Here is a 21,127-nt window from a genome sequence, read left to right as displayed (position 1 = left end):
AATTCCAGAAAAACCCATCTCAAACAACAATGTACTACAGTTATGCAGCATAATCGATCAAAAAAATGGCAGATTAGGTCACATAAAAGAGTATACCATACCAGATGGGCTTAAATCAATTGAACACATGGGAAACTCAGCAAAAATCTGTATACTTCAGATTAATCAGATGACATAAAGGATCGAAGAAAAGCCAGGGTTGAAGTAGACATGCATTATGTGAGACGGTTTTAAGCAAATATTACTAATATAAAATCATAAATAATATTATACCTCCAGTGCTATAATAACATCATATAATAAGTTATATCTTATAGAGCTTATGTGTAATTTTTTTGAGTTTTTTTTTTTTTTTTTTTTTTTTTATGTTTAAAATTTAATGTGGATTTTTAGTATTTGATGTTTTTTTTTTGACATATTTAGTGTTTTTTATTTAATTTAAAGAAACTAAATTATTTATTCTTCTCTCCTTTATTACACTTTTTACCAACCACTTTCTTACAGATTTTACTTGGTTTACTTTTAAGGCATTCCGGATCCTTAATTCTATTTCGGTTTTTAAAATCATTTAATTTTTTCTCTCGATTTAAATTTTAAATTTTTATAAAAAAAATACGGAATTCGATTTTAAAAACCCTAATTTTACCTTGACTTTCCATTACATTTTCGTTCTCCCTTTTTGTTTTTCATTTTCCCTTTTTTATTCGCATTTTGAGGCGTGCGTTCACCCATGGATGGTTCGAAAGGATGATTCATATCAGCCGACCCCAAATCATTTTGGGATTAAGACTCTGATGTTGTTGTAAGAAGTAAGTGAGTCCAGAAATTTTATGGTACAACTCGACTTCTTTAAAACAAAACTCAAAAATTTTATTATATAGCTCGGGTTCTAGAGCATACAACTGGGGTACAACTGGTTGTAGGATCTATTAACTGAAACTTATATTTACCCAAATAGCCTCTATAATCTTATGCCGTGTTTGATAAAACTAGAAAAGCAAAAACTAGCTGAAAGTCTTATTTACGTCTTTTTCATACAATTTTGTTAGTCCTCATATATACCGTTTGATTATGCATGCTTTTGTTTGTTCATTCAATATTGGTTACATAAAAGTATAAAACTAACCTCAATACAATGTATTCATTTCCAATTTTCCAACGAAAATGGAGTCAGAAAAAAAAATACTACGGAAGTTGCTTAAGAGATTAATTTAGTGATTGTAGGTTAGAATTCCTATACAACTAATCTTTATGACTATAATAACCATATTATCAAAACGTATGCATATATTCTCATGCATACCGTTATTATAAGCTGAGTTCAGTTCAGCAAAATTAAGGTCAGAAACAGGGCTTTGGATTATATTATTACATCATAATCATAGGATATTAAAAGTTGGCCCGGGCATCGACAGAGCATTACAAATATGCCCGTGCATCGCAGGGCATTAAATTGTAGAACAGGCTAGAAATGTATACAATAGTCGAGCGCATCTGCCTACCAACTACAAAGTCATTCATCTCTTGAAGCTGGATCCATCCCTGCTGAAGGGCTGTCAGCAAAGTACTCTTGATGCTTCAAGTTGACCCCATACTGAAATGAATAACATTGTAATTAGTACCAGCAACAGATTGATAACCAGATCACATAGCTCACAATGACAAATGAACAAACATCATCTTTGCACCTAAAAAGCACTTGAGTCCATATCACAAGCAGGATCAAACAGAGCCCCAGTTTTTCGTGTAGCCCAAATGAAAGGGTTGGTGGCAGCAGGGAGTGGGTTCCAGGTAGATAAAAGCAGCACCCTCATGGTTAAAAAAAAAACATAAATCAGCGTTTCAGAATCCCTAAGCCTTAAAGTAAAACAACCTATGGTGGCAGAGTGATACCGTGTATAAGTTGGTGTTAAGAGGGCTTTAGACAAGGCTGAAAATGCAGAATGCAGAACGAATAGAAAGGAAGAAAAACCTCAATGGTATTCTTTCAGTGCACACAAGCTGTAGCAGATTCACCATCATATTCCATTCAAAGGAAAGGTAAAATATTGAAATAAATTTATAGGCCAACGGTGCAACACCAAAACGCAGCAATTTTGTAAAGGTTTTTATTGCCACAAGCACATTTTGCCATATTTTTGAAAGGTTTTGAAGATTATTACTCCCTTCTATTCTGTGAAGCGTATCAAATTTTCTGAGGGAGTGAAATTCAAGGAATAACCTAAGTGACTATGTTATCAGACCACTAGTAGGTAGTACCACTACCACCTCCACCAAAAATCAACCCACCACCCACCCACCACTGCCACTGCCACCACCACCACCACCAGGCATATATCAGTCATCACCTGCCCTTCTACAAACATTCATCATAGCCCACCTGAACCACCACTTCCCCACCATAAAGCCACCATAGCTGCCATTTACCCCCCCCCCCCCCCACACACACACACATCAACAGCCAGATCTGCCACGCCCACCGCACTTCCTCCACCAACTCCCCCCTATCCCAGATCTCCCCTTCTCCCCTGTGAAACTCCCTCACAAGTGGCTCCTACAAAACTGAGGCTGCCACCCATCTTCCTGAGATCCGGCCAAGGACTTACTGAACCAACAAATTCACCTTGGGCCTGTGAGGCATTTTATGTCAACAAAAGAGTAGAGCAAGTTCGTGGAAAATTGAGTCATCTGTTGGTTCATCATCACGAGAAAAGATGGACCCAATATCTGCATCATCAATATCTTCAATTCATTACCACCCTCGAAAAATGTAAATATGGGGGTGGGGAGGGACGGAATTTCGTACTTCTGTCGGATCCTGGTGGCGGTTTCAGAGGGCTGGAGAAAACCAATTTTGAAGCTTGGGTCTATCAGCGGAGAGGGATGAGTTAATTTGGGTGACTTTTGGCTGGGGGCGCGGTCTGAGCGTTGTTGGGTGGTCTGGTATGGAGGGCAGTGGTATGAGTGGTTAATCTGACGCAGTGGAGGGTACGGGTGGTTGAACATGGTTGTTCTGGGCTAGTGTCGGGCAGGTTGAGCTAAGGCGTGGTGGCTATCGAGGTGACCATGGATAAGGGAGTGGTTACGTTTGTGAGAATAGGTGACTGAGGTGAGGGTAGTGTAGTCATTTTTATGATATTTGTGTCCAAAATAGATAAGGGTTGATTATTGGTAGTCTTGAAACAAGATTTTGGTAACTCTTAAAGACAAGACTCACTCAAAACTACCAATAATCTACCATAGTCTTGACAAAGTCTTAAGTTGAGTCTGGAAATCCAAGACTCAACTTAAGACTTTGGGTGAGTCTTGACCCACCTTAAAAAGAAATTAACCAATGAGTGAATCCTATGTGTCATTTCTTTTTTGTGAAAAAAAAGGGGTAAAGTGGAAAAGTAGAGTCTGAGGTGAGTCTGACAGATAATGTATAAAGTCTGAGGTGTGTCTGAGGTGGGTCTGAACAATAAAGAAATAATAAAAGTTAGTGGAAAGCTGATGTGGCAGAGTCTTAAGACTTGGGAGAGTCTTACTGATAATCTCACCCTTAGAGTAAAGGAAACTTGGAAGCTTTCAACGAATTAGAGAGAGTATGAATCTAATAACAGCAATAACATCATAACTCTTGTACCTCGCGGAGGGCTCTTGATAAGTCATCCATTGTCAAAATGAGACGCTTGTCCTGCAAAAAAAAAAAAGCATAGACTTGCTATTAAAAAATACAAGGAAAAAAAAAACTTGAAATCAAAAGGTGAAAGCAATAAATTGTTAATCCCTCTTCTCCACATTATAATAAACGTTTTGATTATCGGGCTATTTCACTCATTTCCACATTTCTTTATGTGTTACGTTTTAAGTCAGAAACTTAACCATCTCCAACCAGAAAGTTAATTGGGTCAACAACATATTAACTCTTAATATCGTTTCACTTTCCCAATCATTTTCCACTTTGCCAAATCATTTCTCACTTTCTCTAACTCACTAATCTCTCTCTCTCTCTCTTTCGTTAAAGTACAAAGGTCATCACATGACACCCTCTTTTGCATTGGGTCATCTTAATGGAATGCTTAATCTTTATTTAACTTGACCCAACCCCTCCATGACCTACCTCATGACCTTGAATGGGGGTGGTATTTTACTAGACCTGGCAAACAGATCAGGTCGTGTCGTATTCGTGTTCGTGTCAACTTTAAACGGGTCATCACTACCCCAACCCTAACCCGACCCAATTAGATATACGGGTCATTTGTCTCAACCCTAACCCAACCCATTTAATTTTCCTATAACCCAACCCGACTTGTTTAACCCATTTATCTTGTAGCAGGTCATTTTTAACTCATTTAACCCGTTTAACCCAATAAACTAATAAATAATCTAAGTTTTATAGCCTTATTATCCCAAAAATGATGAATGAGAATGATTATTGTTAAGTTGTTTGGTTGCATTATTTATTGAACCCAGCTATATTATGACACTTTTAAATAAATGGGTTATTCGTGTCGGGTTCGTGTCAAAAGAGCTCAACCCTAACCCGACCCATTTAAGTTTCGTGTCGTGTTCGTGTCAACCCAATTACTTAAATGGGTCACAACCTCTCAACCCTAACCCGCTAACTTCGTGTCGGGTTCGTGTCGTGTTTTCGGGTCGTGTCAATTATTGCCACCTCTATATTTTACCCTTTGTGGGAGAAGGAAGGTGAATAAATTGAGGGGTAATAAAGTAAAAATTACTAGAAAGCCCACTTTTTCTACTACTCGTACTAATTTTTTTTGTGCCAAAGACAAATGTATGACGCTAAGTGGAACATAGAGAGTAAAAAACTTCTATACGCTTCCTAATCCACTGAGTAGAAGTTGGAGAGAAATACAACTAATCATTACCCATTAGCATACCTTTTGCTGCTTATCTCTCTTATCTTTTACTATAGAAGATTGCCTAGCTTTGCAGTGCCTACATACAAGTACGAAAGTGAACATGCATCATCGTGTTAAAAAATGGAATTGCCAATACAAAATCTTTCATTAATTAAAAATATAACTATAAGCTATGCTTTGTTAGTTTAATTAAATAATGTAATGCTTAGACTAAAAAGGCATGAGGGGCGCCAATTTGACAAGAGGCCAAGGTGCGACGAAAATGAGACCGCCGCATGTGCATGAGGCGCACTGTTTTCCGCAAACATTGTTATTTCAAAATAATATTTGTGCAACAATACCTTTCTATACCTTTCTATTTTAATATTATAGAGGGCTAACATTTGAGATAACGATAATGGGGCAGGATTGAAGGTTAAAATAAACAATTAGAAGAAATTTTGTGCACCAATACCTTTTTATTTTGCACCAGTCGCAAATTGCTTATTCCGCTTTTTGCTTAAGACGAATCTAAGGTGGCCTAGATAAGGTTAGGTTTTAAGCACACTTGAGGTGTACTTTGTTAACCTAAAATGTAATGAGGCCCATTTACTACACTTGTTGGTGAAGGAAAAGAGAGGGGTGCCATAGAATAAATCATTTCGTTATATAACAATTGCCCAAGTTCAATTAAGCAATCACTTATTCACCATTACACTTCTATGCACATGAATTTTCTTTGATCCCACATTGTTCTTCAATTTGCTATCCATTACACTGAAATGGTGATTACTTTCAATTAAATATAACCATAGAATCAGAGAACTTTCTAATCACTGTGTGAATGGACAACTGAGTCACTGTTAGATTCCAGCCACAACAAGTAGTTCAAATAAGCACTTGCATTAGTTACTTAACATTGAGAAGTACACGAACTCTTTAGATATCGCAGTAAAACACACTTGTGGAATGCATTTTGAAGTCTGAGTGACTGAGTCAGGTACAAAAAAGGAGTAGCGACAAGAAACTTACTGAAGAGCATCGGTAGCAACCTCAGAAATGAACTTTTGAGTTGCAACGGACACGAGTCTAATCCTGTAAATCGAAAACAAAACACAACCCACTAAGTGACTATGTACTAACATATTGATAACCATTAAGGTCACACAAACAGAAGTAAACACCTCTTGCAGCAAGTACGAGTACAATTGTGACCCATAATCAAATGTGCAATACAAGGAATCTCAAGTGGGGAGTCTAAAGGGAGAGATAAAAGTGGTATTTAGGGAGTGTGATTGATGACCTCCAGTTATGGAATGATGAACACACAAGTCAACCTGAATAACTATGTTGCGGTCTCATTTGTGTCGCACCTTTTCACCATGGTCTCTTGTATTACATAAAACAAAGATAACCAACCAGTTTGCGTATATAGCATTTTTGTAACCAGGGCCGGCTAAGAGGGTGTTCAACCCGTTCACCCGAACAGGGCCCCCGATTTTAGGGGGCCCAATATTCTGAAAATCCATGTAGTTTAGATATATATTTTTTACAGCGATTATTTTGAATACTAAGAGCAATTGAGCCGGTTGGCAAGAGCATTTTATTCTAATCAATTGGTTGTGTGTTCGATTCACAGTACCAGCTTTATCTTTTTTAGATATTATTTTATCTAAAATGAAAACCAATTAATGTGTGAAACGGTATTCGAACCCTCAACCTCAGGACCCTAGAGAGAGTGATGAACCACCTCAGCCACAATATTCTTGGTTAATTAAACAAAGTAAATAAGGATATATAGCGATAGTGTCTATCAAGTAATTTTTCAATGAAGTAAATTTAATAGTAGTGTATTATTAGATAAACGGTTTTTACACCATTTTGGGACTTTTATTAAGATTTTTTCTCATGTATATAATTTAATATTATAAGGGCTTCTTTGTAAAATATCGAATAGCACCCCGAAAATGTCAAAGTTGGCCCTGAGCCATCACTAAGTGGTTAGTCTCATTTATTAATGACGATGAGACTTAACATTATAAATTTTGTTGTTGTAATCAATGTAATGTATGGAAGATGAAATTTGTAGCAATTATTTTATGTGTTTCTTTCGTATAATGTAGCATACGGGGGGGCCTATTTTAAAGTTTCGCACAGGGCCACCAAAACTTCCCAGACGGCCCTGTTTGTAACAAAGCTAATATTTTTATTATAAAGTAGGAAACAAATTAATTTCCGTGTACTCTGGGAAAGCAACTGAGGTTTTCCAAACATTTATGCAAAGTGGACACTAAAATTGACTAATTCATCCTTTTCCTTTTTTTTTCCTGAAAGATGCATCAATTAAATAGGAGGGACAGAGGGGAAAGGGCAAATTGGAAAGGGTGTTTGTATTCAAAATCTGTACTAGTGAATACGGCGGCCTAAGTAGTGGTGCACGGCGGTGGTGTTAATTGGGGAATTGAAATTGCATCTATCAAAGTAGACAAAAAAAAATGTTGTCCTTTCTAGCACTTTTAGCGGTGGATTTTTGGTGCTTATAGCCTATTACAGCGAAAGAAAGAAGATAATAAGGAAAGGAAAGCAATTAAAGGGAAGAAGATGAATAATAATGGTAATAGAAAACAGAAAAGGTAAAAAAGAAACATACAAGCGAAGATCGGGAGAATGAAAACCGCTTTTAGCGAGGTAATGTTCCGCCAATTCGTCGGGAATCTAAGCATATCATATCAAATCAACAAACAAAACAAATTATTAATTAATTAGGTTAATAATAATAATTAAATTTAAAAGAAAATAATAGAAGAAAGGAGAAAGAAGGAAGGGGATACAGTGGGAGAGTAATCCATTAAAGAAGAGAGAAAGTGAGAGAGTTGTGTATCTTCCTCCTGTTTAACTTCACTGCTCTGCCCCATCATCTGTCCCGTGTTCATCTTCTTCTTCTTCTTCTTCCCCCGCTTTTCCCACAACTCTACTTTCTCATGCTCAATCCCCCCAGTTTTCTTTTATATACAAACAATCGCACGGGCCTGTTGGTAGAGTTTTATATAATTTTAGAGTAAATTATCAATTACACCCACGTCAAATGCACATTTTTACATTAACTCCCACGTCAAATTTTTTTTTTAAATTACACCCAAATTAATAGCTCAGATTATAAATTGCACCCAACCCCATTTTCCGGCGAAAAAAATTATGAAATGACAATTTTGCCCCCGAGTCTATTAGTCTGATTTTTGTGACTTTTGAGTTACTTCCCTTATTTCATCTTCTCACCTGATTTTCCCTCAATTTTCCCCAAATATTTGCAATTGAAGAAGATGAAGAACCAATTTCTCTTGTTCCTTCTGTCAATCTCACCTAATTGAAGAAGTCTCTTTTTCTTCAATTCCATGCCCTTTGGTTTGGTAGAAGGAGTTGTCCTGGAGCCAGCTTGGGAACCCGAATGGCCGGGTTAGTGCACGTGTATCGTCCTCAAACTCATACTTAAAGTACCAAGGCTGAAAATTCAAAACCGGAATGGACGACCAAGCACCATACCACTTCTTAGACAATACGCTAGCGCGACCCGCCTCTTTAGTATCAAGCATTGAGAGAATAGTATGCAGTATAAAATCCAGGAAGCTCAAATTCTATCAACTATACCCCTTTGCTTCTTTGCTACATTTTCCCCAACCTCCATGATTTTCTCACAGGAATTTCGTCAAACAGTTGGTATGCACTATTTCAAATTTGCAAATTCCTAATAATTGAATATAGTGCGTGTCTACTTCAACCCTGGCTTTTCTTCGATCCTTTATGTCATCTGATTAACCTGAAGTATACTGATTTTTGCTGAGTTTCCCATGTGTTCAATTGATTCAAGCCCATCTGGTATGGTATACTCTTTTATGTGACCTAATCTGCCATTTTTTTTGATCGATTATGCTGCATAACTGTAGCCCATTCTGGAATACATTGTTGTTTGAGAAGGATGAAGAGGCAATGAAGGAGGAGGAAACACTATCAACTTAATAAAGGAATGAAGGAGGGCAAAGTCGTCCAAATTTTAATATTTTACCTTAAAATTTGAAAATTGACGGAAATTTGGCCGGATTCCGATATTGGGTGCAATTTGTAAACTGAGCTATTAACTTGGGTGTAATTTAATAAAAAAATTTGACGTGGGAGTAAATGTAAAAATGTGTATTTGACGTGGGTGTAATTGATAATTTACTCATAATTTTATCTATATTAATACAAAAATATTAATACAAAAGACAATACTCAATCCTTGGCGCGCCACGTCATTAATGCAATTTTTTTTTTTTGAAAATTCATATTATGGTGGGACCCGTGAGTGTACAATGTATTTATTTCTTCAGATTTCCGTCTTTTCAAACATGCGATAAATTCCGTCTTACAACAAATTCTCTGAAATAATATTATGAATTAATATTATGAAATAATTTATACATTCCGTGTAAATAAAATTAATAACATATACGCAGAATGAATTACAAATGCGAGTAAATGAAACTGAATTACATAATTTTTAAAACAAAATTACATAATAATAAAATTACATAATTTCAAGAAGGAATAACATTTATATACGGGATCGAACATAAAACGCAAATGAATTACATACATATGTTAAAGTTGATTATATTAGATTATATTTCTTTTATCCGGATGTAAAGTTTTTTATGTATGCAATTTTTATTTACAAGAGTAGATTACGTTATTTCCTTATAAACCAGTGTATGTGAACACGTGTTTGTAACAAATTTAAACATAAATTATGTATATCGTAGATTTAGACCAACTAGATAAGTATAATAGAAATGCAAAAACAAATATACATCCAAAAACAGTAATATTGGTCCAAAACATATCCGTGCAATTTTGCACGGGTTTAAAACTGGTAGTTAAAAATAAATAAAGGTAAAGAAGTGGTATTATAATGTGCAGTTTTAACTAAATCATGCTACTATTCTTTTTCTTCTTAAATAACTTTCATTGAAGACGGGCACGTGGTCTGGTTTGTGTTTATCATTCTATTGTGTTTGTGTTTTCTTTATGAGTTTATATTTATACTGTTTCTGGAGTTGAGATCACATGTCCCACTTTTGTGTCCCATTGTCTTTATGTTGCGACACATCATCATTCATATGATAAGATTGATAGCAAATTCTCTTAAACTAATGATGTGTCACAAGATGAGTATAGTGGGACACAAGATGGGACACAAAATGGGACAGAGAATCCGCTCTCCCGTTTCTGTTTGTGTGGTCTGGTTTGTGTTTATCGTTTTTTCCTTTTTTTTTTCTTTTTTTTTTTCGCACGTGTGCCCTCACTTTCTTTATGAGTTTATGTTTACACAAAATCTCATTGAAGACGGGCGATATCCGTCACAAGCTTGTGCCGGATACCGTTTCCTCTCACAAAATACCCATTTAGAGGTGAGTGGGAAGCACATGGAAGGTGTCCCACCTTGTCCCATCTCCCTTTTTGTGAGAGGTCACAAGCTTGTGACGGGATTAGCCCGTCACAAGCAAGACTAGCTGTTATGTTTAAACGAGTTATGTGTAGCTCGAGAATTAGAATCTCGGAAACATGCAGCTACTGCTCAATAATTCTGGCCAATTTATGATTGATTATGCCATGTAGTAGCAGGGTTGTTTTAATGCTCAATAAATATTCCAGTCGTAAGTGAACAAATATGTTTATAAAGTTCATGATTTGATAAAATAATACCACCATCAATTTTAATATAAAATCTTTTATTTTTATGTGCCAAAATACCGCGGGCTTTTTTTTTATTTCCTTATGATGAGTATAAAATCGATAGACACTAATCCTCTTGAAAAACAACTAGTCTTCCTTAAGACACTCCGTCTTATGTATACTCTCATAGAGTATACAATCATCCATGTAACCATGAACTTAGAGAGAGATGTGTCAAAACACAAAATTCACAGCTTATTTCAATATTGAAGAATCTAGGACTTTTTAAGCGTACAAATTTATTATTCATTTGTTAAGAGGCATTAGAACATTTTAGTTTCAAATTTGAAATAACTGCGTTTTCGAGATTACTACGAATGTTGAGATTTGAAATGCATATATGGTTGGTAACTTGACATTGTCTAGGAAAATTCAGCCAGTATGTAAATTTGACATGCACAAGTTCAAACTCAATTGTCAAAATAGGGATGAAACGAATCAGCCGGATCAAGGATAACATCACATAGGCTGAATCGAGTAACCATGAACTAATGAGATATCATATCATGGTTCACAGTCAGATTAAAATAGAGAATAGTATGATTTTTTTAATGTTCTACCTGAATTTCCTAAAAAGAAGCTTCTGAACAGACATCGGACAAAGATAAACAAGCCTCTTCGGATTGATCTCTTTGTTTCCATTTGGCTGGATTCCTAAAATAAGCATTGTTGGCGGAACAAGACTGATCACAGGAAGACATCTTGAAATTTTAACTTAAGCTTTTTATATAGCACTGTGGAAGATTTAATATGACTACCAAGACAACCTGATCCTGATCTCAAGCTCAGGTGAATGTGAAAATACTCGAGGATATTCAATGCCGTCAATTTCAATGCTTTTCAAGGGATCCTTCCAGTGCTGCACTTTCTCTGTAAGGATGCTCAAGATCAACTGCCAGAAAAGAAAAAAAAAAACTAATTGGTTAGTTAAAGTTTTAAGGAAACTCAAGGGAGATGATTCAGTCAGGAAAATAATGCACGATATACTGGAATGGTTTGGCTATTACAAGAAGTACACCGATTTTGGATTGTTGAAGATATTGGATCTTATTTTATCGCATTCAGGCTAATACTTTCAGGAATCAAATTTTACGGACAACCAAGAAAATGAAAATGCACCCAAACAATCTCCAGATGTTTACAACTCGGAAAATAGGCAAGGCATGAAGTAAAATCATTTCAGCTCGGGTCACATTTTACGTATATATAATTATATACAATCCATATAGCTATGAAACCAACAAAGAATACCAAAAGTTTTCATATGGCAGAGATCTGGAGGCTGACGATATGGGATTTCATTTGATGGTATTCATAATAGATTAGTGCAGCCATCTTCCCACACCAAACAATTCACCATAAATGGGGTTTGCTTGGAATGCGGGTAATGGTTACAAGGGTGACAGAAAATCAAATTTAAGGAATTGTGGAAGTAATGGTTGTAGAAGAGTTAGGGGAGAGGACACTGGTAGTTCGGGCCAGTTATAGGCCAGACAATTTTGAATCCGCAGGAGTGTGCATGAGTTGGGTCGATTAGATCAGTTTCGACAAAGTTGTGGACAAAAGTCACAAATACCTCCCAAGGGGAACGCACTAATGCATTAGGGTAACGACCCCCCACAAACCCGTTTTCCTCCCTCCACTGTTAATATTAGTTTGGCCTCCGTATCCTAGTAGTCTAGTACCATACCACCCTGCAACACAACACAGCATACCTTAGCTGTCGAATCCTGTAAATCGGTTGTCAATGACAGCACATCAGGGTGGCAACACCAAAACAGTCCGTTAAGAAAGGCCACAAGTGAAGATTTTGTAGGAGTCCAAGAACTTGTTCCACACAGCTTTAACTCCCCGAGTTTGTACGGTACGGCAGTACCGGCATTCATCAGTTGGTCGTGTTCGAACTCAATCTATATAAATGCCAACAAAATCTTCATTATTTTCATCCATAGTACCCCATATTCGCATATACACATCCATAGTACCGAAATACAACTATGTTTAGTCATTTGGGGACAAGAATATTAAACTTTAAACGTAAATAAATGGGCAAGAATTCATACCTCAGTAGCGCTACACAACTCAATCGCCAAAGATTTGAAGAAGTTTGCTTCTACAAAAAAATTCTTTAGCTTAACAAGCCAACCAGTGGTCACGGAATACAGATTCAATGTACAGAATTGAGCATTACAGTGATCTAGCGCTTGAACCAACGACAGGGAGGTCACTACTTCACAGCAGCAAAAAAACTCGAGCAATTTAGGGGAGTCAATTATAGCCTTCTCTAACCCCCCGCTAACTGAAATTCGAAGTTGCTTAAGTGAACTGCTTGAGATGTTAATGCATTTTAGCATAAAGCAGTCCGTAATTATTAAACTTTCTAACACCACAAGCCCATATGACAGCTCTGAAACAATATCATCTGTAATAGGAACACAATCAAACTCTAGCTTTCTCAAGTTTTTCAATGCAGCCACATTTATGTTCCATGGCCACAAAATTTCGTCACTCGGAGACAGACCATTATAAACAAACTTTTGAAGCGGAGATTCTTGGAGGTTGGATTGCATTGTTCCACTACCACGACTTTCAACTTCTACATTAACCTTTTTCATCCAGGGAATTGAAATTTTTTTAAGGTAGTTGTCATATGTAATATCTAATACAACCAAGGGGCAAGAAGAAATAATTCTTTCAAGCATATCCTCATCAAGAGTCGTTTCCGACATTAAATTCAGATATTCGAGTGAGATGAGGTCCATAGTTGCATAAAATGGCAGTCCAACACTTGAACAATTCAAATATTTCAACGATTTTGCACGAAATAGAATTTCAGGCAACGTATAGTCAAAGATACCAAGGTCATGGATTTCCAATATCTGGATTTGGTTTTGGACCGCAATCATTATCCATCTGTCAACCAAAGTTTCTATCTTTCTATGAACCTTAGGAATCTCAAGGTACATCTTTGTTATTCTATACTTCCGTTTAAAATATCTTTCCATGGTCTTATTGATGAACTCCACAAAACGTTCCCCTGTATCACTGCCATACGCGTAAGGATACTCCCCATATTTCTGAAAATATGGAGGACGAAAATCCAAAACCGGAATGGAAGACCAAGCATCAAACCACCTCTTAGACAATACGCTAGCGCGACACGCCTCTTTAGTATCAAGATTTGAGAGAATAGTATGCAGGATAAACTCCGGAAGCTCCGAAATTCTATCCACTGTACCCTTTTGCATCTTTGCTACATTTTCCCCAAATCCCATGTTATTTTCACAGGAATTTCGTCAAACAGTTGGCATGCACTATCTAAAACCCTAAGTTCCACAATTCTTGTTCAAATCGTTAATAGAAATTAAAATTATGAACTGCCCATCTCAAACAACAGTATACAGCAGCTATGCAACATACTTAATTTTAAAAAAAAAAAAAAAAAGATAAATAATAAAAGATAACAAAAGAGTATACCAGAAGGATGAAATTCCAGAATACTTAAAGATATAATACTGAAATTACCCACAATTCATTTGATTTCCTTCATAAATTCTGGGTTAATCTTCCTCAAGTTACTAATTTATTTGAGTGAAAATGTGAGATGATAAAAAGCAATTAAATTTTTAATGGAGTTCCTGGAAAGTAAAGGGGGATTCTTTAGGAGTGACAGTAAAAGTTGATTACTGACCGACCGAATGACCCGACCCAATATCCAAATTGAGAATCCGATTTTGACTCATAACACGAATTAACTTAACTCAATAAAAGTTGATTACTTCCTCCCTTCAACTCCAGTACTCCACCCTACAAATTTCATTTTTGTACCGTATTTACAAGTGAATATTTTAATTTTCTTTCGACCCGTAAGTAAAATTTTATTTTTGTACACTATTCACGAGTGAATATTTTAATTTTCTCTCGATCCGTAATTGAAAATATATTCATGTGTGATCTTGTTTCATTCGTCTTTATAAATACATTAAAAATATCTAATTTTTATAATTTTTGCAAATACGTAGCTAACAATATTTAGCGCGTAAAACACGCGTTAACAAACGTAAAAAGGGAAAGTGTTGTAGTAGAGTTGAATGGAGGAAATGTAACTTATAACAGTGCCGAAAATAACCCGAAATGACTAAGTTTGGCCCTATTTTTTGCGAGTAGTTCTTAGGCGATCAAGGAGCCCGTTAGTTCAATTTTAAACCTTGAACATTTTATTAAGAGTAGGGTATTAGACTAGATAATAAGCATCGTAACAAATTATGGACTGAGATCATTACAATATAAAATAATGTTTTTACTGGTTACACACTCATTAAGATTGTCTCGCACAAGTAATACGGTCTTACTCAATCATTATTGATAACAAGGTTATTTTATGCCGTACAAGAGAACTCGGTACAACGTAAATCATAAACTCAATTCTCAATACAATTCGAACTCATTGTCAGATCATGAAGGAAATGAAGGTAATTTTTGAATCGTCTTATCAAAAATCACATAAGCTGAATCAAGTAATCCACACTTTCATGCTCGCTTAATATTTATGACCTTATCAAAAATCACATAAACTCAAAATAGACCTACCAGGCAACAAACAACTCGCAAGTAAAACTATCTTGGGTATCATGCGCAAAGCGCGATACAACAACTAGTATATAAAAACAATGTCCAAATAAATGAACCCTTCAATAATGTCCCATGCCATCTTCAATGTCCTTAAAAAGTTAAGGATTCGCAAATTATTTATTCTATTTCTGATTTCATGTTTCATTACTATTGACGAGCGACGACTAACGACTAACGACTCGGTATTAAAGGGATACAAAGGATGGAGACCATGGTGCAACATAAAATCCCTTGGGTCGAGTACTATCGAACAAATTAACTCGTACCTTCTCAATCTTTCTGGTTATTAAGTTACAACTGAACAAGTCCTTAGGATACGGCCCGAGTTTTATAAGGATCTCCCGATCGTCCTTGGAATAAATGTAAACATCTGGTTGTGACCAAGCGCACTTTGTCCCACAAGAAAATATATGATCAACACTTGAGTAGCTGATCAATTTAGTCCATGAATTACTAACACCGTACTCTTTCATAACCCATATTACCAAACTCGGCGAACTTGACCGATTCCGATTCGGACAACAATGTGTTACAAAGTGCAAATAACCCTTTAAATCGGCAATATTCCAAGACATATGAGTAGTAATCTCAAAATGAGGCATCCTTAACTCATAAAACTGTTCGGATCCAATATCGAAACATGATATGATTTTATGACCCGATGTCTCCCAATGTAGTGCGTTGTTAGAGTAAACCATAGACGGATACGTCTGCCGATAGCTGCCGAAATGCAATAAAGGTGTAGTCGGAGTAAATTTGATTTCTTCACATGTATTGCTTTTCAGCCGGAAAATATAAGCTGGCTTTTCCCAGGATACCCATAAAATCTTGTAATCGTTGGTCTTATGATCGTAACCAAATCCCGTCACATATTCCGTGTAGGCGTCCGGAAAGGCCGGAAGTCGTATAACCCGATTTGCTCTTGTTATAGGGTTATACACCGAAATCTTCCTAGAGCGTAAATTTACGAAGCAGAGCAGCCCGTTACATGAACCAACAATCTTGGAGTTTAATTTCTTGTGAAATTCAAGGGGCAATGCAAAATTACTAACAATGCCGCATCCACTACTAGAATAATCAAAACTCGAGATTGAACCCGAACCAACGAGAATTAAGTATTGATGATTAGAGTCGTGATTTTGAGGATAGTTCTCACGGTTGTAGAGATCGATAAAACTTTGGCTTGTGATTTCGGCAAGCCAATTCTTGGATACGCACTTGAATCGAACAAGAGATTTTACGGGTAGCCTTAATAGGATCATAACTTGTATTTCTATGGGAAGACGTTTGTTAGGAGTGTCCTCCATCTTTTGCACTTTAAAAATCATATTATAAAATCTAATAATTGAAAACCTAATCTTCTCCACAGAATCCATAAAACCGTCTATATTATTATTATTATTATTAATTATTAATGATTAATGATGTTGTGATCCATTGATTACATGAACCCTCTTTATATACAGGTCTATCTCTACCTAAACTGAGAAGCATAAGGAGTAATATTTACGGCTTTTCTAAAAAAAAAAATTAAAAGTAAATAAAAATAAAAGAATTATGATGTTTTCTATCCTATGCCTAGTGGACATAGGATAAGAAACCTAAAAGGGAAAGAATTAATGATGTTTTTCTTATAAAGTGTTGTAGGATATTGAAATTTCCATAAAAACATCATTAATTCTTTCCCTTTTAGGTTTCTTATCCTATGCCTAGTAGACATGAGATAGAAAAACCCATTTATTATCTTCCTGATTTAACTTTTGAGATCAAAATTTACAAACTTTGACCGTAAATAATTGTTAAAAATAATAAATGGGTTTTTCTAATGTGTGCCATTTTTAATAAACCAAATAAGGAAAGATTTACAACATATTCTCATGATAAATGCAATTATAAACTTAGTTTTACCATAATTAGTGAAAATATTCTATGAATTTTTCCTTAAAAAGAAAATATAAATTAGGATTAAAAAGAAATTTTATTAAAGAATTCACATTTAGCCAACCATGAAATTATGAGATATCATGGGTTACAGACCTACAGTCCTCGCAAACAGACATTAAACTGTTTTATGTTCGACCTGAACTTCCTAAAATGAAGTTTCTTAACAAACATCGGACTTAGATAAAGAAATCCTCTACGGATTGAATCTCTTTGTTTTTATTGGCTGGATTCCTAAAACAAGCATTGTTGGCGGAACAAAGTGACTGGTCAACGGACGACATCTTGAAATTGTTAATTCCTAAGCTCAATACATGGAGAGGGCTTTTATCAAGTAAAGAGTTACCTGTGTACGGGCTACGGCTGTAAGCTCTCAAACCGCACTGGTAGTCTTTACTATAAGGTGTACTATATAGTGACTACCAAGACAGCCTGAGTTTAATCTCGAGCTCATATGGATATGAAAGTAAATGAGGGGATCCAATGCATTCAACTTCAACGCTTTTCAAGGGATCCTTCCAGCATCCCGCTTTTTCCTTGAGGATACTCACGATCAACTGCCAAAACAAAGTTGATAAGCAAATTAAGGATTTAAGGCACTAAAATTTTCGAACTTTGAGTATTCGAATTTCACCCAATTGGCAACCATAAGTGGGATTAGTTCGAGGGAGATGATCCAGTCCGGAAAATGATGTACTATATGGTGGAACGGATTTAGCTAATACTTTCAGGATTCATGTTTTAGGGATAACCAAGAGAATAAAAATGCAGCAAAACATTCACTTTCTTTTACGACTCGGTAAATAGGAAAGGCAAGAGCCAAGAAGCACACCCATTTCAGCATTTAATCTATATATGCAATCCATATAAACAAAAATACCAACAAAGCATTCGAAGAGTTCTAATATGCTGGAGGGTCATTACATAAAATTAAGAGCATATAATTGTTAAAAGATACGGAATTTTATTTTATGGCATTCATAATATCCAGGCAGGCACAACCATCTTCCACCACAAAAAATTCACCATAAATGTGGCTTCCTCGGAATGAAGGTAATTGATATTGGGTAAAAAGAAAAAAAAATAAAGGAATTGTGGAGGTACATGTGGTAGAGGAGTAGGGGAGTAAACCTAGAACATAAGTTATTCAAGACGGGTAAGGGTTGAGCCAATTTGAATCAGGTCGTGCTGAATATGTGGATTCATTGATTCAAGGTCGGGTCATTCAGCGTTGAGTATATTTGGAGTATTTTATTCTTTCATTTAAGGGGGAAGGGTCAGTCAAGACGAGCAAAACCAAGGTCGAATTGGGTCGGGTGACAGCAATACCTCCATATAGGGAAACCGTTAAATCCATTATCCCAAGGGGTTACTTTTCCCACCAAACCCTTTTCCTCCCTTCACCATACCACCATGCAATATAGCATACCTGCACAGCTGAATTCTCTAGACTTGTTCTTATTGACAGCACGCCCGGGTGGCAACACCAAAACAGACCATCCAGAAAAGCGACAAGTGATGATTTTGTAGAATCCCAAGCGCTTGTTTCACGCAGCTTTAACTCTCTGAGTTTGAAGGGTGGGCCAATAACCACATCCCTCAGTTGCTCCTCTGCCTTAACCTGTAGATGACAGCATAATGGAAAGAAAACTAAGAAAACTATGTTTAGTCATTTCGACACCAGATAATCAAACATAGTAAAAATTTCATGAATTGGAGATATACATCATACCAGATGAATACAAGCCAAGTTCAGCAATAGAGATTTGAAAAGTTTCGTTTCTGTGAGAAACTTTTTCAGGTTAACAAACCAAACATTGGTGCGGGATGCTGTCACCACTGGAAAGAATTCAGCATTACAGTGATCAAGCACTCTGATCAACGACAGAGGAGTCTCCACTCTACAGTTGTATGAAAACTTCCGCAAGTTAGGGGCATCAACGGTAGCATTCTTGTGATTAAAGATTAGGCCATTTGTAATTTCAAGTTCCTTTAACGAACTACTTGAGATCTTAATGCATGTCAACATTGAGCATGTATCCAAAACTAAACTTTCTAAGGCGACAAGCCTGTATGCCAGCTCAGAAACAATATCGTCTGTAACAGGAGCACAAAAAATAACCAGCTTTCTCAAGTTTTTCAATGCAACCACATTCATGTTCCATGGCCACGAAGATTCCAAACTCTGACCATTATAAACAAACTTTTGAAGCGGAGATTCTTGGAGGTTGGATTGCATCGTTCTACCATCTCGGCCTTCAACTCCCTCATTAACTTTTCTTACCCAAGGAAGTGAAATATTTTTAAGGTGGGTATCGCATGTAATATCCAATTCAACCAAGGGGCAGAAAGAGATAATTTCTTGAAGCATATCCTCATCCACAGTTTCCGGGACCAAAGTCAAATACTCGAGTGAGATGAGCTTCATAGTCGCATAATATGGCAGCCCAACTTTCGAACATTTCAAGTATTTCAATGATTTTGCACAAAATAGAATCTCAGGCAACCTATACTCATTTCCACCAGTAATCTGGATTTCCAATCTCTCGATTTGATTTTGCACTGCGATCATTATCCATTTGTCAACCAAAGATTCTAGCTTTTCATCAACCTTAGGAAGCGTAAGGTACATTTTTGTTATTCTAGACTTCTGCGTAATGTATCTTTGCATCGTCTTATCTATGAACTCCACAAAACGTTCAAGTGTACGTGTATCGTCCTCAATCTCAGACTTAAAGTATCCAGGCTTAAAATTCAAAACCGGAATGGTCGACCAAGCTCCATACCACTTCTTAGACAATACACTAGCACGACCCGCCTCTTTAGTATCAAGCCTTGAGAGAATAGTATGCAGGATAAAATCCGGAAGTTCCGAAATCCTATCAACATTACCCCTTTGTTTCTTTGCTACATTTTCCCCAACCTCCATTATTTTCTGACAGGAATTTCGTCAAACAGTTGGTATGCACTATCTAAAACCCTAATCTTTGCCTTTTTCACTATTCTAACAAATACCCAATTCAAAATTCATGATCATATATTCATATCTTCACTACAAATTAAAATTCCAGAAAAACCCATCTCAAACAACAATTAACAACAGTTATGCAGCATAATCGATCAAAAAAAATGGAAGATTAGATAACAAAAAGAGTATACCAGATGGGTTTGAATCAATTGAACACATGGGAATTTTCAGCAAAAATCAGTATACTTCAGAATTCAGGTTAATCAGATGACGCAAAGAATCGAAGAAAAGCTAGGGTTGAAGACTTGAAGGAGATGTATTAATTATTCAGGCGAGACCGTTTTATGTAAATATTAATATAAAATCACGTTATATTTACCCAAATAACCTTATAATCACAAGGTTATTTAAGTAATTAACAAATAATTTTATAATAACTTTAAAGTAAACCCGTCCTATAAGCACCAAAAAAAGTAAAACCGTGTAATAAGAGTTCTGTTTTTCTAATCAAAGGATATTTTTTTCTTTTAATATCATTTCACTTTGTTCAAATTCGAGCTGAATAAGAGTGTCGTGTGTGCAAATGTATGTTTACATAGTAAAATATATCTCATGATTTGGGAGTTGTGACTTGTAAATCTAACCCTATAACTCGGTCATAATTCGATCCCAAAAAATTAAATTTAGTTAAATATAATCTCTTATCAATCGATGAATATGCTCGTGGGTCTAACTAAAGTTATCAACGGGCCCATTAGTTTGTATGTAATCACGATTTTAAACCGGGTCAACATTTTATGAAGTGGTAGTATTATCGTACAAGATATTTAAGTACGAGTATTACAACTTATGGACTGAGATCGTTTACATAATACTGTGTATAAAATTGTGTTTTTATTGGTTAAACACATTAGGATTTTCGACACTAAGTAATACGATCTTAATCATTATTGATAACAAGGTTATACGA

The 21,127-nt window shown here is 36.0% G+C and overlaps 3 protein-coding genes across 3 annotated transcripts; all 3 read right to left on the bottom strand.

The window, feature by feature from the left end:
* Positions 1-1,269: 1,269 nt before the first annotated feature.
* Positions 1,270-7,894, bottom strand: LOC141606671 (transcription initiation factor TFIID subunit 10-like). Its single transcript, XM_074425888.1, has 6 exons — positions 7,679-7,894; positions 7,498-7,562; positions 5,880-5,942; positions 4,887-4,944; positions 3,626-3,676; positions 1,270-1,594 (listed from the first exon to the last, which is right to left on the bottom strand). Exons 1-6 carry the CDS (start codon positions 7,778-7,780, stop codon positions 1,514-1,516), a joined length of 420 nt encoding a protein of 139 aa, XP_074281989.1. The 5' UTR covers positions 7,781-7,894; the 3' UTR covers positions 1,270-1,513.
* A 3,030-nt stretch (positions 7,895-10,924) lies between these two features.
* LOC141606673 (putative FBD-associated F-box protein At1g05080) lies at positions 10,925-14,277 on the bottom strand. The gene is made up of 3 exons (XM_074425890.1): positions 12,680-14,277; positions 12,332-12,526; positions 10,925-11,508 (listed from the first exon to the last, which is right to left on the bottom strand). Exons 1-3 carry the CDS (start codon positions 13,889-13,891, stop codon positions 11,371-11,373), a joined length of 1,545 nt encoding a protein of 514 aa, XP_074281991.1. The 5' UTR covers positions 13,892-14,277; the 3' UTR covers positions 10,925-11,370.
* Positions 14,278-15,122: 845 nt separating this feature from the next.
* On the bottom strand, positions 15,123-20,712 carry LOC141606670 (uncharacterized). Its single transcript, XM_074425886.1, has 3 exons — positions 18,922-20,712; positions 18,619-18,810; positions 15,123-17,746 (listed from the first exon to the last, which is right to left on the bottom strand). Exons 1-3 carry the CDS (start codon positions 20,116-20,118, stop codon positions 17,609-17,611), a joined length of 1,527 nt encoding a protein of 508 aa, XP_074281987.1. The 5' UTR covers positions 20,119-20,712; the 3' UTR covers positions 15,123-17,608.
* Positions 20,713-21,127: the final 415 nt, after the last annotated feature.

The sequence above is a fragment of the Silene latifolia genome, chromosome 10 (assembly GCF_048544455.1).
Source record: "Silene latifolia isolate original U9 population chromosome 10, ASM4854445v1, whole genome shotgun sequence".
Lineage (NCBI taxonomy): Eukaryota > Viridiplantae > Streptophyta > Magnoliopsida > Caryophyllales > Caryophyllaceae > Silene > Silene latifolia.
The sequence above is the reverse complement of the archived record's forward strand: the minus strand, read 5'-3'. Positions and strand labels throughout refer to the sequence as shown.